Source organism: Lissotriton helveticus, chromosome 12 (assembly GCF_964261635.1).
Source record: "Lissotriton helveticus chromosome 12, aLisHel1.1, whole genome shotgun sequence".
Taxonomy (NCBI): Eukaryota; Metazoa; Chordata; class Amphibia; order Caudata; family Salamandridae; genus Lissotriton; species Lissotriton helveticus.
In genome coordinates this window covers 211,561,379-211,580,314 of record NC_136073.1, presented here as the reverse complement: position 1 = coordinate 211,580,314, position 18,936 = coordinate 211,561,379, and the positions used below count along the sequence as shown (strand labels likewise).

General features: G+C 48.1%; 1 protein-coding gene across 1 annotated transcript in view; it reads left to right on the top strand.

Annotated features, from left to right (window-relative positions):
* Positions 1-18,936, top strand: part of CRISPLD2 (cysteine rich secretory protein LCCL domain containing 2) — a 174,965-nt gene that overhangs the window by 18,253 nt on the left and 137,776 nt on the right. The window contains exon 2 of the mRNA XM_078668251.1: positions 14,343-14,659. Coding sequence (XP_078524377.1) covers positions 14,420-14,659 — 240 coding nt within the window. The 5' untranslated portion in view covers positions 14,343-14,419. The remainder of the gene's footprint in view (positions 1-14,342; positions 14,660-18,936) is intronic.

Below are 18,936 nucleotides of genomic sequence, written 5' to 3'. Positions count from 1 at the left end.
TTTTTTTATATGTCTTGCCTACTTAATGGCGCATGCACTTAACTTACAGTGGTCTTAGAATCTGTCCATCGCTTATCATTGATCTGCTTTTTTTGTCACTCTCATTTGCTTGCTTCTGATTCGTCACTTTGTGTAGGCTTTCCTTCCTCCTCTTGAGTTTGTCCTACCCCTGGAGCATAGATTCATTCCTTGGGTCTTTCCATTGCTTGCTTTCCAAGCACTACTGCATTCTTTTATTTAAGCACTCCGTGAGAGTTCATGTGTTTTCCAGCTGTCTCCTTTGTGTAATTCTCTTCTCCCTTCGACTACGCTTTTTGTTCCGCTCTTTCGCCTGTGTGCTTCTTCGCGCCAGCTCCACATTACTGTCTCTCACCTTTTTGCTTTTCTCACACCTGCACCCTCCATGTTGCTTCCACCTCCCACCCACACCCTGACTAACCTGCCCCACCACCGTACATCTTGTTTCCGCCCCACTCACGTCCTTTGTGCTACGTCCGCCTTCCCCATGATGCTGCCTTCATCTGCACCCTCCGTTTTATTCTATCCCCTAACAGTAACCCCATTGCATCCACCCCTGTTTTGTTTCCACCACCTACTTTGTAAAAAAGAAACACTTTTGTATGGTTTCAAATTTATACTCACCAATCCAACTACAAAAAATGCAGTGTCGTCATTTTTTAGGCACACGTGTGGTACTCATGCCTACAAAATTATGTGGCCATTCACATCAATGGCTTTTTAAAATTCTTCAGCTATGTTGCACAGCATCAGCGATGCTGTGTGGTTTCAATAAAAACCGTTGGCAAAGCCAATAAGTCCCAAACTAGAGACCTACTGGATTTGCCAATGTTCTTTTTTTTTTTTTACCACACACAGATAGCAGCTTTTACATTGATTACACATATTTCTGATCTCGGTAAAAAATGAGAGCAGAGGAAACATTTCAAAGAGTGTTTGGCCAAGAGCACACAATTTGGCAAAATATGAAAGTTAAGATCAAAAGCAAAGGGCCTGATTCACAAAGGTAACTAACGTTTTAGAGTAATTTTACACTCTTGAGTAAGTTGACTACTTTTCGGTATTCTCAGACTGACTGCATTTTTACACTAACGTACACTCTTGTATTAAGTCCAGCACTACAAATATGGCCAACCACTGGTACTGCAACACCGAGCCATAGAAAATAATACGGGCAGTGACTTATTTAAAAGTGTTAGTTACTACAAAGTGCATGTTTGTGAATATGGAAAAAAGGTAACCTTACTCCAAAGTGTAAGTTACTACAGAGTGCAGTTTGTGAATAGCAATTTGTAGTACATTTTGAAGTACTAGTGTTGTACTACAAAACATACTGCAAAGTGCAGTTTGTGAATCAGGCCCACCATCTCTTGGTTTGTTTCAAATTAGTCTACTATAACAAATCTGACGTGGCAGCAAACCTGATGGTGAGGCGAAAGGACTACCCTTCCCAGGGATGGGTCACTCTGGTGTGGGGCCTGCTCAGATTTATAAATACATTTATTTCCATTAGATTTCAGAAAAGTAGTAATACCAGGATTATATGTTAAGTCTCCTAGTTTGGGGGTTAACATTCACCCACAGGCCCACATCTGGAGGTGGTGTCTGTCATTCCCAGTGAATTGCCCACTTTGGGGTCCTGACATAAGTGTGTTCTTAAGTAACTCTTACTCCTTGTATTTCTCCTCTTTCTAAGAACCCCACTATTTTGATGTCATGGGAAAAGGAGAGATGTGCATTGTGAGAACTTTCTTTTGTGTCTGGGGTCAGTAGGTTCTTACTGGGCAACATCCATCGCGAACACTCTTGACAATCTTGTATATTTCTGGTGTGTAATGAAATTTAGAGAACAGTGATTCTTTTTCTAAACGTGCCTTTCTAAAGTAGCGATAGCGAGCAGCCAAGGCTAAATCTAGAAGGTGGTAAAGGACTTGAAACTCGAACATGGTCTGCCTAGAAATTACCCTCAGGCTCAATATCCAGCAGAGTTATGCTTATTAAAATGGTCAGATTTAGGAAGGGGTGAACCCCCAAAAATGCTCTCTACGACTCATATTTCCCCAATTCCCAACAAATATCTTCTGACGCTTCTGCTCCTGCATTGCCTTTTGGAGGGATCAGTGCTTTTAATGTAAGACGTATGGGGGGTTGGGAGCACACTGCTTCACACCCCAGCACAGTTAGCCCCTTTGCATTATGATAAATGAAGTATGAAATTTGCTCTTACTTCAAATTTGACTCTAATTTCTCACGAAAGTTGGTGCAGATAGTGCTGTATACCTCTAGACATCTATGTGTGTCTGGATTTCGTCCTCCATCAGTAGAGAGCATTCAAATGTCATCTGATATTGCTGGAAATGTTGCCAAAGTCTTCACAGGTTACAGTACCACTCTCAGTCACACATATGCAATTCCAAAGCTCATCAGCTTGATGGCTCAAGGTAGCCTTTGAAACAAAAGGGTGGGTGGGAGCACACTGCCAGACATCTAGCACAATTAGTTTTTGATCTTTACCGATGAAGGATAAGATCCAGAAACACGTGTCTAGAGATGAACAGCACTTCCTGCACCAACTTTGGTGAAATACTACTACTAATATTCAAGTAAGCACTAGTTGTGAACTGCATTCACCATAATCCAAAGGGGCGAACTCTGCAGGGATGTGAGGCAGTGCGCTCCCATCCTCCTCCTGTTTAAAAAGGCTCCTCTGAGCCAGTGAGCTAATTAATATTTGGGCATGCACCTGTGTGCATGTGAGAGGTACTGAGACCTGAGAGGATGGTGGCAGCATTCTCAGCAACCCCTGATAAAATGTATTTGTGATCTCTACTGATGAAGGATAAAATCCAGGAACACATGTCTAGAAATGAACAGCACTATCTGCACCAACTTTGGTGAAATACTAACACTAATATTCAAGTAAGTGCTAATTGTGAACTGCATTCACCGTAATTCAAAGGGGTGAACTCTGCTGGGTTGTGAGTCAGTGTGCTCCCACCCCCCTTCTGCTTAATTTAAGCCACCGAAATTTAAATGTCAACAGCGGCACTTATGACAGCTGCCACATGGTGGCGCTGTTTGTGAATTTAAAGATGAGCAGAACAATAGTTATTTATTAATTCAATATACATTTAAAACAAGTAATACCTGCTGCCTAAACCTTTCTTGTAGCCTGGTGGGCCTCGAATAGTCTGAATTGTCACACTTGTAGCAGTGTGAGGGTTAGTTGTGTAGATACTGTCATTGGCAGCGGTAATGCATGGTGCAACGTGTGGAGGCCTCCTTGGGAGGCCCTTGACGCTTACATTTTCACAAATTAGGCACTGGGAGGGATGAAGGAAAGTTGGACATGGGGGGTGTGGGCAGTAAATATCAGCTCTAGTGATGCTCTGTATGTGAGGTAGAATTGTGAGTGCATGTGTGAAACAGACATTTTGTTATCAGGCATGGGAGGAGCTATAGTTCGAACAGCTGGCTCATCCAAATAGTCAGTGTCAAATCATTGGAGAGAACACTGTAGAGTGTCATTTGTCATTTTTGGCTTTGGGAAATGGCATTTTATGTGAATACCTCCTTCTCTGCTACTTCAACATTTGCCTCCCCAGGTTTTAGAAGACTGATAGCGGTAGTTGTTGGGTGCTGGCAGCCAGAGGTAAACCTTTTAAAAGCATATCCGTCACGCCTGACCTTCCCACCACAGCCTTTTTACATCTGGCCTGAGGCAGCTTTAGATGATCCAGAGATTTGTTTAATTGAATTTCTAGTTTTAGTACTTATGTGCTTCTCCTAAAGTCCTGCATCACGCCCGGGAGCGGCCCATGCAGGTAAAAGCGGTGGGCGGAGTCTCAACAGATGATGATGAGGGAAAAATTAGTTATTTATTTAATTTTCCCTTGTCGTCGTCTGTCGAGCCTACCCCCACCAAGCCCCACAGGTCTTACCTGCACGGGCCGCCCCTTATCATACCTTTTTTCACACCGAAGTGAAACCACCCTTACAAGGCGCAGTCTGGGTGTACCCAGCAAGCTTGAACCCCTCCATGAAAAATGGGGTCTCTTTTCCTGGGCATTATTTATTTTATACTTCAATTTTCTAAATACAGTTGCCAAAAATGTGTGTTTCGTATGCAGTTTTGTAGAGACTTAAGGGTCTAGCATAGTAACAAAGAGCATTAAATCACAGCAGCAGTAAATCATGTATGTGGATATAAGAAAAATGTATTCTATATCCTAAGTGTATTTTTAAAGCTGATTAGAATGCGGCCCCTCAACTCACCAGGCCACGAAAAACGACCCTTGTCCCACAGTCCACTTAGGGTTTCCCGTGTTTTCAGCTGTAGCCAGGCAGGCCCTGCCAAATGTTACTGGGAAGTGGTTGCAGTTTTATTTCCCTGTCCCTTATTTGAGAAACCAATCATCTTACTTGAAAAAAATTCCGGTCAGTGGAGGGGAAAGCGGTGTTTTTTGGGTCTGGCACTAGCCAACATCTTTTGGCTTTTCTCAAATTATATGTATAGAATACATATATACAGGGGCTTTCAGTCGCCCTCTTCATTCATTGGTTATTGTGTCATTCCTATTTTTCATCATCTGCCCACTCCTGCATACAGCCTGGGGCAGTGAGTCAGCCCACTTCAGCCGTTTGCTAACTTCATTGTGAGTGACAGCATTCTGTTCTTTCACAACAAGCACATCCACACACAAAGTTGTTCCACTAAGAGTCTGGGACTTCTATGCCAATGTGTGCTTTTTGAGAGCAAAACATTTTTTTTAGCCAGTAGAGTAAAGTTTTATAAAAAATATGAAAAAAGAATCCATGCGCCTTTCACTAGGCCGGGTCACCCCCCTGCCTCCCACGCCTGTCGCTGCCACTGCCTGCCTACTGCTCCTGCTGACGACCCAGCCGCCGCTGGGCCGCCCGGATCTCCCCCTGCCTCCCACGCTTGCCGCTTGACCCAGGGACAGACCCGCTGCCGCCGGACGCCCAGAGGTTCCCGCCGCTGACCCCCTGCGGCCCCGCCCACCACCAGCCCATTGGCCGCCCCGCTCCCGCCACCCAGCTGACCCGCCCACCCGGCTCCTTACATAAGGGGTCCTGCGGGGTCAGCCAGGGAGTGACCACTGCGCCTTTCACTAGGCCAGGTCACCCCCCTGCCTCCCACGCCTGCCGCTGCCACTGCCTGCCTACTGCTTCTGCTGACGACCCAGCCGCCGCTGGGCCGCCCGGATCTCCCCCTGCCTCCCACGCTCGCCGCTTGACCCAGGGACAGACCCGCCGCCGCCGGACGCCCAGAGGTTCCCGCCGCTGCCCCCCTGCGGCCCCGCCAACCACCAGCCCATTGGCCGCCCCGCTCCCGCCACCCAGCTGACCCGCCCACCCGGCTCCTTACTTATGACGCCCCCAGAGCGACCGCGCAGCGGACGCGCGCAGCGGGAGCACCGAATGAGCGCCGTCCGCGCCTGGCCCGCGCCCAGCGCCAGGACCCCTGGCCCCCACCGCCGGAAGCCGACCCGACGGACCTACGACGCCACCTAACTCAACGCACTCAACACCGGCTGAACCCCGGGCTGCTACCGAGCCACATCGAGACGCACCCACGGACCCTTCAGCTGCCATTCCTGCAAGTTCACCTGCAACCGGACCCACACCACACCAGCACCCACCAAGCCGACCACCAGCAACACCCACCTGAAGTGCCTCCTGCTCAACACCCGCTCCGTTCACAGACACGCCGTCGAGCTCTGGAACCTGCTCGACACCACAGACCCAGACGTCGCCTTCCTCACGGAAACCTGGATGAACGTCTCCTCAGCGCCCGACATCGCCATCGCCATCCCAGAGGGCTACAAGATCATCCGGAGGGACCGCGTCAACCAGACAGGAGGAGGCATCGCCATCATCCACAGGAACACCATCCGCATCACGACCAACACCGACGACACCCTCGCACCCGCCGAACACCTGCACTTCCAGATCCACGTCAACCCCAAGACCACCCTCAGAGGCACCCTCATCTACAGACCCCCGGGACCATGCACACAATTCAGCGAAGACATCGCCGACTTCATCAGCCCGCACGCCCTCCTCTCCGCTGACTACATCCTCCTCGGGGACCTCAACTTCCACCTGGAGAACAACAACGACCGCAACACCACCACCCTGCTGGACAACCTCGCCAACCTCGGACTCAAGCAGCTGGTCAACACCCCCACCCACTACGCCGGACACACACTCGACCCGGTCTTCTCTTCCAGCAAGGACATCACCTTCAGCCACGCCACGGGACTCCACTGGACGGACCACAGCTGCGTACACTTCAGCTTCAGAAGGACCACGCGCCACCATCACCAGCAACAGGCTCCCCGCAGAAGCTGGAACAAGATCTCTGCAGACCAGCTCGCTACTTCCCTGAGCAAGAACCCTCCCACCAGCACAACGAACCCCAGCCAAGCGGCCACCAACCTCACGAAATGGATCAGCGACTGCGCAGACGACCTCGCCCCGCTGAAGACCCCGCCGAACAGACCCGGCAGCAAGAAAGCCCCATGGTTTAACGACGAACTCAAGAGCTCCAAGAAGAACTGCAGAGCACTCGAGAAAACCTGGCGCAGAGACCCAACACCGGACAACATGACTGCCCTCAAGCTCGCCACCCGAAAACACCACCAGCTGATCCACGCCACCAAGAAAACCGCATTCAAGGAACGACTGGACAACAACGCACACAACAGCAAGGAACTCTTCAACATCGTGAAAGAGCTCTCCAACCCCAACGCCGGAAACAACGACATCACCCCTTCGCAGGACCTCTGCAACTCCCTCGCCTCCTACTTCCACAACAAGATCGAGGACATACACAACAGCTTCAGCACTCAACCGACGCACGCCACGTCCGAACCACCGCCCCCCCCCACCACCCTACGCGCCTGGACCCCGATCAGCACTGAAGACACCATCCGCACGATGAACTCCATCCACTCCGGATCTCCGACAGACCCCTGCCCTCACCACGTCTTCAACAAGGCCGACGCTGTCATCGCACCCCACCTGCGGGACATCATCAACACCTCCTTCGACACCGCTACCTTCCCGGAGAGCTGGAAGCACGCCGAACTCAGCGCTCTACTAAAGAAGCCATCAGCCGACCCCACCGACCTCAAGAACTACCGCCCCATCTCGCTGCTCCCGTTTCCTGCAAAAGTCATCGAGAAGACCGTCAACAAGCAACTGGCCGCCTTCCTCGAGACGAACGGTTCCCTCGACCTCTCGCAGTCTGGCTTCCGGGCCAACCACAGCACCGAGACCGCCCTGATCGCAGCCACCGATGACATCCGAGCCCTGCTCGACAACGGAGAAACAGCGGCCCTCATCCTCCTGGACCTCTCCGCGGCCTTCGACACTGTCTGCCACCGTACCCTAGTACAGCGCCTCAGCAACGTCGGAATCCAGGAGAAGGCACTGGAGTGGATCACCTCCTTCCTCGCCGGAAGGACACAGAGAGTCCGCCTCCCCCGGTTCAGATCGGAAGCCACCGAAGTCATCTGCGGCGTTCCTCAAGGCTCCTCGCTCAGCCCAACACTGTTCAACGTCTACATGAGCCCCCTCGCAACCATCGCACGCCAGCACAACCTGAACATCATCTCCTACGCCGACGACACCCAGCTGATCCTCTCCCTCACCAACGACCCCGCCACCGCCAGAGCCAACCTGCACGAAGGGATGACAGACGTAGCCAAATGGATGTCGAACAGCCGCCTGAAACTGAACTCAGACAAGACGGAAGTCCTCATCCTGGGATCCTCACCCTCCGCCTGGGACGACTCCTGGTGGCCCCCCGCCCTGGGCAGCGCACCCAAACCAACAGACCACGCACGCAACCTGGGCTTCATCCTGGACTCCTCCCTCTCCATGACCAGACAAGTCAACGCCGTCTCCTCGTCATGCTTCAACATCCTGCGCATGCTACGTAAGATCTTCCGATGGATCCCCACCGAGACCAGGAAGACGGTCACCCAGGCCCTCGTCACCAGCCGTCTGGACTACGGCAACTCCCTCTACGCTGGAACCACCGCCAAACTCCAGAAGAGACTCCAGCGGATCCAGAACACCTCAACACGACTCATCCTGGACATCCCCCGCCGCAGCCACATCTCCGGACACCTTAGAGACCTGCACTGGCTCCCGGTCAACAAGAGAATCACCTTCCGGCTCCTCACCCACGCACACAAAGCCCTACATAACCAAGGACCAGGTTACCTCAACAGCCGCCTCAACTTCTACGCTCCCAAACGCCAGCTTCGATCGACCAGCCACGCCCTCGCCGCCGTCCCCCGCATCCGAAGAGCCACCACAGGAGGAAGGTCCTTCTCCTACCTGGCTGCCAAGACTTGGAACTCCCTTCCGACCCACCTCCGCCTGACCCAGGACCACCTCGCCTTCAGGAAGCAGCTCAAGACCTGGCTGTTCGAGCAGTAGCGGACCCCCCCCCCACCCCCCCAGCGCCTTGAGACCCTCCGGGTGAGTAGTGCGCTATATAAATGCCCTGATTGATTGATTGATTGATTGACTCATCGAAAAGGCTGGGTGTCAACACCAGATCTATTGGCTTTGTCAATGCTTGTTTTGAAAATGGGTTTAGCTATTTCTTGATCAGAATGATAAAAACAGCCCCACCTTTTTTGTTCATTTGTTAACTATCCATACTTTGATTTCAAATCCCGAAACGGACCCTAAAAACATTAATTACTACTTTGAGTAAAATCAATAAGTATATACTATGATCATAATCACAAAAGACATTGGGGCAGATTTATGTTGGGGATGCGCCAGTTAATGTGCGCCACAGTGCGCCACAGCTCTGCCACCCATGGTGCGCCGCATTTACAATACGGCGCACCATGGTGCAAGGCAGGGAAGATGCGTGACGCATCTTTCGGCGTACGGGCGGTGCATTGCTGGAGTCATGTCGCAAGTGCGACATGACTCCTGCAATGCACAGGGGCCACCCCTACAATGCATGGTGCGTCACCCTTACGCCTGCTTCAAGCAGGCGTAAGGAATTGACGTAGAAAGTGACTGAGCGAAATCTCATAGATTTCACTCAGCCACTTTTAGGAGGCGTTCCTGCGCAGGAACGCCCCCCCCCCCTGCGCAGGAACGCCTCCTTATGGCGCAGGGCTTGAGATGCGTCACATTGTAAATAGGGCGCATTGTTTGTGCCGCCGTTGCGTCAAATTAAGTGATGCAATTGCGGCGCAAAGAGGCGCAAGGGCCTCATAAATCTGCCCCATTGTTTATTTAAAGAAAGTGAAAAGGGAAAATCCCCTTCCTGCTCTCAGCTATACAGCAAAGACCTGCATTGCATTTTTAGTACAAAATCATTCTGTACTGAAAAAGGTAAGTACAACAAAATATGAATATGATTAAATATATGATTTAAATATATATTCATTAGCAAGCATTGGCGAAAGCCAATAGTTCTGGTTTAAAGTGCCAATACAGGCATCCACAAATATTGGTTGCATATGTTGCATGCATGAATGCTATTTTGCACATTAAAGCCAGACCTACAGCTTTAGCAGAGCCTTAGGTGTAAGGCGTGGGGGGGGGGGGAGGAGCACTGGTTCGGGATGCAGCAAAAATTGCTTGCTTTCTGTACGGAATGCAAATAAGAGATAAAGAAGTAGAACTGAAAGCAAAAAACTGTGACTATTCAATGTGCTTTTCTGATGTAAACAATCCTGCATGCATCCATATGGAAGAAGGGCCAGATGCACAACCATTCCGCTTTGCTGGTCACATATTGCGATTTTTTGCGACTCGCAAAAGGGAATGTGCTAATGTGTCTTAGACACATTTAGCGATTCCCGATGGGGTTGCAAAAGACCTGCCTCATCAATATTCATGAAGCAGGTTGCAATTGGCAACCCATTGGGAATGGGCTACTATCACAGTGATAGTGGCCTGCAGGGGACAGCAGACCACCATGTCTGTGTTTGCTTTTTAAATAAAGCAACGTTTTCCCCCCAAATGCAGCCCGTTCCCCTTAAAGGAAAATGGGATGCATTTAAAAGAAAAAAAAATTAAAGGTTTTATTTTCATTTTTTAAGGGCAGGCAGTGATCCGTGGGACCACTGCATTCTCTTAAAAAATATTTTCTCTGCCAAACACAAAGAGGATTTGAAATTGGTGGTAAATGCGATTCTTTTGCAACCCCATTTGCGGTTGCCAAACAACCATACATCCCCCTGCAACTCGCTATTAGGAAGGGGTGCCCTTGGCACGGCCCTACCTAATAGCAACTCACAAACCCTACTTTGCGAGTCAGTTATAGGTAACCAACTTGCAAGACAGGGTTTGTACGTGCTACAGCCCTTTTTAGTGGTCGCAAACGGCCCAATTTTCCGTTTGCGACTGCTAAAAATTGTCTTACATCTGGCCCGTACTTCCTAGAGAGTTGAATGATACAACAAACAGCATGCAGTGAGCGAGAAGTACTATTTTGGCTATAGCCAAAGCTCACACTATGTATATTTTAAAGAATTGGTTACAGTAGGTCTTGCAGAGACTGCCTTGTGGTCAAGCCAGACCCAAAAAAGTATAATTAAAAGAAACACGACCGCGAAGATGACCAACCAGTGTTAGCTGCCATATGTGGGCATGTGTGACTCTTTGTACCTTAACCAGTTCCCGTTAGAATGCCAAACACCCTCCGTAGAGATGCTGGGCGGTGGCAATACGTGCTTGACGCTAGTTTGACTTGTCTGAAGGGCAACACTAACAGCATCAGGATTTAGCGAGTTAACCCACTGAGCTAGAAATCACTGCCTCACATTTAGACCTACCTGGGCCCCAACTAGCCCACCCTCCTAGTAGCTGACGAGGGGATAATTACCTTCTTCATATAGCGCCACCACTCAGGTCTCGGGGTGAGTTGTGCAGGCATGGAGAACAAAAACAATATGGTGTTTTCCACAGTGCAAGAATAAGACAAAAAAGTACAATGCATGTACCAACGTGAATGCCTGTAAGACGGAAACAAACAACAATGTGCAGCTAAAATGCACACTCACGTCTGCACGAGGCTAACAGGACAAAAACATGGAGGATTTTATTCAAGCTCGTTTGTCAGAGATATCAAAGTCAGTCTATCTGAGCCACCTACTTATCACATGTGCCTGCAGGCGAGTGACAGGCAATCACACCACTCAGACGTTAATCACCACTGGCACTCACATGCACTTCATCCAATCAGGCGACGGGAGGATCAAACACAGCTCCAACCAATCTTCATGCGCTGCACTCTCATGGCACAGGAGACATCCTCTCTGGACTACAGGGAGTCTGCAAAGGCATGCAGCAACCACAAGGTGGTGCCCGAGAGAGTAATACCGTCAAACACAGGATGTTACTGGAACATAGGCAGACCTACTGCAGAGGGGACACATGCAGAACTACCAGGCATACACAGGCAGGCCATGATGTTTACCCCCTTTGACACTGCGCGTTACAGCTTCACGGTGGGTTAAGTGCTCACAGATACACCGGTGGGTGTCACATTTTTCACAGAAGGTGGTCCCTTACTCAGAGGCGTATCTTTACACTTCCACAGATGTGCGAAGATAGGTTTTTGAGCGAATGTTATTGTTGTATTGTTTTTTTAGTAACTCTGTGGGTGAAATTGTGGCGAAATTGTGGAACAAATTGCAATTGGACCTAAGGATGATACCAGATCTCCTGGCATTTAGGAAATCACTGAAAACGTGGTTGTTTCAGCCTTAATACACTGATCGGTGGTCACTGAGGCTTAGCAATATTTATCAGCACCGGGACACTCAATTGAGTAGCTGTGCGCTTAATAAAACCCATTTAACAAAACATGGTCGGCCTTTAGCATGGGCGAGCTGGGCCCAGGGTGCCAATATTCTGTGGGGTGCATTGAGCTGGGTGTATTAAGGTTATGCCAACAACAGTGCCCTTCTCCTCTTGCTCTAGCCTTGCCCTTGTCCCCGCCTGTTCGTTTCTGTGTGCTTAGCCAGTTTAAAGTGATTTCAGTCCTTCATTATTATACCGCAGCAATGTTTTTTGTTTTTAACACCCCTTTAGCCCCCTTCCTTTCCCTCCCTTCAAACTCTGATCCATGCTGAGCACACATCAACAAAACCATCATCTGTGTGCATGAGGAGGCTGAGCTGTCAGAGATTTAGGTGCGTTGGGGGAGTCTGGGGATGTTTGTATTCAGGGGCCAGTTCCTGCTCGTCCAGTTACTGACCAGTGAACGGAAAAGGGGACCCCTGCTGCCTCATTTAACTCTTTCCATGCTCAGGACGGCTTCCAGCCGTCATGAGTCACAGTAGGCGTGTGTTATGACGGCCGGGAACCGTCCGAACGTTGCCATTCTGCCCATACACAATTAATTCCCCGCCTGTGCGGAGGAATTAATCAGTGGGTGGAGTTCAGACAGCTCCCGGCCGGCATGAGCACACGCCTACTGTGACTCATGGCGGCCGGGAGCCGTCCTGAGTACCTGAGCGCCACGCCCAGCCCCGTCCCCCTCGCACCGTGGCGGAATTTGTCCTGCGGCGAAGGGGTTAATTTACTACCATCAGCAAGGGGCCACATTTCTGTCGCCCACACCCAGGACCAAGAGCTGCTCTCTCTGTGAGTTCGGAGGTTCCTGGGTTGTGCAACTCAGCATTGCATCATTGATGAAATGACATGAAGTTACAGAAGAATTCACCACTGATAATGCACTTTACATCACTGATGATGCCGCTCATGGGATCAACAATGGCCTCACAAATGACAGCACCAGTGACACCAATGACTTTGCACATGACATCATAAATGGCATCATCGGTGACGTCACACACGTTCACCAGTATCATTAGATAGGACATCCAAATGACAACACCAGTGACATCACACGTGACTAGTGCCAGATTGTATGATATACAACTACCAATTAGCATTCATTTACAAGAACGAGACAGTTGACATCATCAATGACATCACTAATTCCACGATAAGTGCATAGTTTGGTGACACTGGTTTATCCTTGACCATCAGCTCCGTTTTATCAGTGCATTGGGAGGGTTGCCAACTTGCTGAGCTTTTAGTGAGGGATTTATGCTTGTATTTATTTAGGGCCATCTACAAGAAGCACTTGTTACTAAAACCTCAGGGGACTACATTTCTTCCCATTCCTTACACGCTTAGTACTTCCAGTAATCAGCGACAACACAAGGGTGCATCATAAACATAGCTGGGATCAGACATATGTAAGACTGGCTACATCACGTGTTCTGGAGCATGAAAGACAGTTTGTATGCCTCGGAAGGGGAAGCAGTTTGCCCTACGGGCGAACTGGGCAATCTTGCAGTGCCCCAAGAGCTGGTCTGAGAGGTCAGTGTGTGACCCAGGTTTCTGGTTTCTTCTGCCTATTTTATGGTCTAGTGCACCAATTACTAGGTTTTGCCTGCACAGCGCTTGCGCAGTGATTGAGAAATCTATTATTTTTTAATACAAACTTAAAAGCGACTTACATCCTGCCTCCTTTTTTTCCTGGGCTCTCATTGGTTCCTGTGCGTGCCACTTACATTTCCTCCATTTCTATTAGCTGTAGCATATTTTCCTGCATTTACCAATGTTTGTTCCTTGTCTGCTTCTCTTATCAGTTTCCCGCCACAGAAATACTGTTAACAACCGCTTTGGTGGAACTATATTTACATAAAGTTTTGCCTTTTATTATTGCAGTATATTTATATAACAATTTATCAGCCAGAGAGATTAAGAGATTTGCATAGAATCACAGGATGTTGTGTTGCACTGCCACGACTCGAACCGGGATCCCCAGCTCTCGAGTCAGCAGCTCTGCCCGCTGCGCCACATCCTCTAATCCTATGTTGTCTGCCAAGGAGATCTTTCTTTCTCCCGGATGATGATTGATGAAAACAGCTCTTTATTAATTATGTAGGCGAAACTGACGCATTACCAATGTTTGTTACCATTTACTTTCCTGATATTACCACAAACATTGCCTTCAGCAAGCAGAATGCACAAGCACCAGCCGCTTTTGTCACCATAATTGCTTCTTATGTGTTATATAGTCTTAGTTAATGTGGATTTGTGTTGTTTTATACATTTATAAATTGTGAAGTCAATGGCATTTGTAATAACTGCATGAGAAGAGTGAAAGATGCAACCAGCACATGCTAACCTTCAGGTTACATAGGAATCTCTGCAGAGGGTACATTAACCCCTCTTGAATGATCTTACTTTTGAATATTCTGCAATGCTCTGAACGCTTTCTTCTCTTGCCTCAGATTTTTAGGTCTTCCTGGAACATTGCTTCTGCCTCCAGCTCTCATAGCACCTGAACCCTGGTAGGACAAGCTTGGCCATGAGCCCCTCACCGTATTGGCTTCTTCCTCTCGGACTCGTGCTGCTGATGCATGCATCCCATGCCTTCATTATGGCCAACAACACCATCTTGGAAAACCTGTTGAGCAAATACCAAGAACAAGAGCCCCATTCCAGGGGCAAGCGGGCCATCTCCAGGTCTGACCGAGAGGAGATCCTGCTGCTGCACAATAAACTGCGCGGTCAGGTCCACCCCTCTGCCTCTAACATGGAATACATGGTGAGTCTGGGCCTCCAAATGTGACGCGAAGAGGGACCTCCTGAAGGCTGGCCAGGTCCTACCACCACATCATCATATGTTGTTATAGAGATGCAATTTCCATCCAATTACATGTATTGTTCAATATTTCTGCAGGCACAGCCTGTATAAGTGAGAGGGTGGAGTGGGGTAGGGGGTGAGTCGACATACGACGGGATAGGTCGTATATCGACTCCCCACAGCTCTTACCTGTACCGGCCGCGCCTGTATTTCTGTATACTCAAAAAGCAATATACTGTTAATAGGTTATTACTTTTTAGCTTAATAACAGTTACCTGATGAATTACATTTCTTCACAGTGAGCTGAAAAACATGTACTGTGTTTAACCCCTTCCATGCTCATGACGGAACGGTTCCGTCATGAGCTACGGTTGAGCTGTGCTCATGACGGAACCGTTCCGTCACGACCACACCCATTTTTATTACGGCCCAGCACCGGAGGGGGAATCGCGGTCGCGCTGAAAAGGTTAAAGTCGATGTGCAGTGCAGTAAGTCATATATACAAATAGGGAAGTGTCCATGTAATTAATGCATAAGGGGAGAGGATGTAGTCTTATGGCTAGAGTGGTTTACCTCGAAGCTGGGGAACCAGGTTCGGGTCTCGGCAACAACGCTAAAACATCCTGTGATTCTGGGCAAATCACTTAATCTCCCCATGCCTACCAAAAATGAATGTGTTCTTCTGTAACAAAACTGGAGCTCATGTAAAGCGCTCCGATACCCGGTTTCTCGGTCTAGTTTGCGCTATATAAAACTCAAAAAAAAAATCCATAATGAATGACAAGTGCAATCAAACATAAACTTTAACTCATGTAAAGCGCTCCGATACCCGATTTCTCGGTCTAGTTTGCGCTATATAAAACTTTAAAAAAAAATCCATAATGAATGACAAGTGCAATCAAACATAAACTTTAACATACAGAATTACATTCTGAGAAAATACAGCGGCCAGCGAAGGGAAGTTGAGTTTGAATGTCAACCTAGACTTAAGAACAAGACTGCTTTGGCATTCTGTATGCTTTTCTGAATGATTAATGCAGCCAATATCCTCCCCATTTTCAAATTGCCATACCTATAATTTCCTTCCTTGTCTAAACTACCATACCTGTAACATCGTTCCTACGCCCAAATTACAATACATCTAAAACTCCTTAGATACCCACATTGCCATACCTCTGTTATCCTTTCACCCTCCTCTCATGTGGTATCCACCTCTTACTTCACCTCTCTTCTGCTGTTTCCACCTCATTTGGCAACTCTCTCAAGCTGTTTCTCCCTCATTCTTAGCATGTTTTTTACTTCCCCCTCCTCGTTCCTTATATCCTTAGACTGCCATTGACTCTGCTGCCAAACTACATTGGCATCCAGCTGCACATTCCTCAGACCTGTGGAGGTTCCCCCCTCATACACTACTTCCTCCCAGTTAGGGATTCAAGGAAGGAAGAAAAAAGAAGGGAAATATTTGTATAGTGCCTCATCATCACTGATTGCTTCTTAGTGCTGGTTATTGGCTTGCTCCAACTGTCTATACCTCTCCCCAACGTTCATTCAATCAATCAATCAGTAGATTTGTAAATCACTTATTGTCACTCGCGAGGACATCCAGGCGGTGGCGTTCTCTCCTCATTCCGTATCTTTCTCCATTTGCCTCATTCCCCCCTCCCCCAACATTCTCCTTCTCTTTCCTCCTCTCTCTTCGGCTGCCTCCACCTTTCTTTACCTTTATATAGAGGTATCTGCTTTATTGCTCATCCCTTCCAACTGCCTCATATTTCTTTGTCTAAGTTCTCCCTCCTCATGCTTAACTTTCCCTTTCGTGCAGCATCTCTATCTCACTCCATCTCCGGATATTTCTTCTCTGCACATTTAATTCTCATTGCAGCTCTTCCTGCTCTTCAAAGAAGATGCATTGTCAGCGGCTGTGGCCAGTCCAACATGGGAGAGGGGGGGGGGGGGAGAGGGGGAGCAGTGCAGGTAAAAAAATATTTAAAAAATAGATTAAAAACACCTTTGCTGCCATCCCGCGATCTTCTGCTCCTTCGCCGCGCTGCGCCTTGCTACTCCTAACAGTACAATCCCCAGGAGCACAGGCTCCATACGCAATCCCAGCGCTTATCTCATGCAATTACACTGGGATTTGGAGGAGGAGGTCAGTTAAATGCTCCAGCAGGGACTGGGATCCTGTGCTCCTGAGCACTGCTGATATCTCTCAGGAACAGCCTGGAGATATCAAAGTGCGCATGTCGGTCTGGCCTGACGTGGATGGCCGGCCAAACGGTCATGCGCATTTTCAGTGCCTAAAACCACTCTTACCTATGCTGCTGTAGCTGAGACATGGCCCGCACCAGACTCGCGGAGTGTAAGTGAAAAATAAAATGACAATAAAACAGCTTTATTGTCATTTTATGTTTCTTCTGTCTGCTGGCATATCCCCAGTGGGGCGACGCTCCTCTGCCATAGCGGAGGAGCCGCCCCTGTGGTTCATTTGTGCAGTCTCAATTCACACCACTTGCTTCCAACCTGCTATTTCTTGGTGTCAGAGCTTAATCTGTAAATATTAATAACAAGTGCGAGGGCCCAAAGTTTATCTTAGGAGAAGTCTCTGCACAATGCTAATGCTGCCAATTATCAAGCTGGCTGTTCCTGATTCCGCCTCACGCGTCTCTTCCACCATCCTATGCTTCCTGCCTCTTTATCTCACCCTTGCATGCTCTTTCTTTATTGTGGTTTTCTCCCTTTATCACTATTTTCTTGTCTTTCTCATCCTCACTCTTTATCCTCTTTCTGCCTTTCACTCTGTTGCTCTGGGTCAAAGTCTGATGAAAAATAAGTCACAGCCACAAAACATGGGTACCGGTGCCACCACCTGCACAAACTTACCAATTATAGGAATGGGCTGTGGCACACACAGCAGGTCACACACCGCCTTTGTTGCCTTTGGTGAATTGTTGTCCGATAGATTCTAGTTTGTTTCTCTAAGAGTACCATTGAGACACATTTGTCAACACCAACAACTAAAACTGTGAACAATGACATACATTAAGGAAAATTATGTGGAAGGATTCAGATGAAAATGGGGAGATTCCTCAAGAGGCTTAAAACCCCTGAAAGGCCAGTAGGACTGGACTAGAGTCAGAGTTATCCAACCTCCAATATTTGAACCCGGCATTTTAAAGACTGTTGAAAATCCACCATTTTGTAGCGGCCTATGGGCCGGTTGGGAGTTAAGACCAGGGCTCGAATCGGGGTACCACGCGGGTGGACGGCATCCCCCCACTTATTTTACCGGGAGCTCGATAACTGGAGCAAATGGAGCCACGCATTTACTCTTTGGCCTCTCTGGGGCAAGATCGGAGCCCATTAAGAACGCTGCTCACGCGCTGGCTTCTCTGGTGCAATCACATCTAAGGGGTGAGTGAGGGGAGGCAGTGAGTCTGATGGTGCAAGCTACCTTTCGTGACGTCACTTCCTGTTGTGACGTCAGCATCTCCCCACTTCTTTTTTTAGGACTTGTGCCTGGTTAAGACACTCAGTCACAGACTTCTCCTCGTTCCTTCCCAAGCTTCTGTATCTAGTGGAATTTTCCAGATAACCACCCAAGATAGAGCCTACATGCCAAAAACCTAAATGGTTATCGTTGATAGAGTGACTATTCTGACATTTAGGCGTGGCTCGTGCTTTCAGGGGTAAGCACTGGATATTGCTAGTTCATTGTATTGAATTTTAAGTGTTATAAACAAAAACCTATAAAAAAGGTAATGTGACTGATTCATCCTAAGCTCTAACTTTTAGAGGTACTGATCTGCGACTGACTCTGTCCAGCCCCCCTACCACATTCACAAGTTCTATACTATTTTTTACTTATTTATTTATTTTTATACAGAAAACATTCGCAACAGCTGTTACAGGGTTAGCATAAGTTGAATAATTGCCGTTTATACATCGATGTTTATATAGCTAACCCCACACAGCATTATTTTTTAGAAAAGAGACAAAGGCAGGCCGGAAAGGACTGATACTATTAAGAAGTTCCCCATAACCTCTATAAGTTAGAGTGCCTCTACCTGTGAGAGAGCGCAAACTGATATAAATATATGAGTACATCACACTTACCTATAGAGAGCATAATTCATGAAGAGAAATGCCATGAGTGCTAATAGTATCTGAAATTATATTCTAAATGTATAGCTAATATAGAGATTTAAGTAGAAGTGGAATTAATACAGAAAGGTGTGACA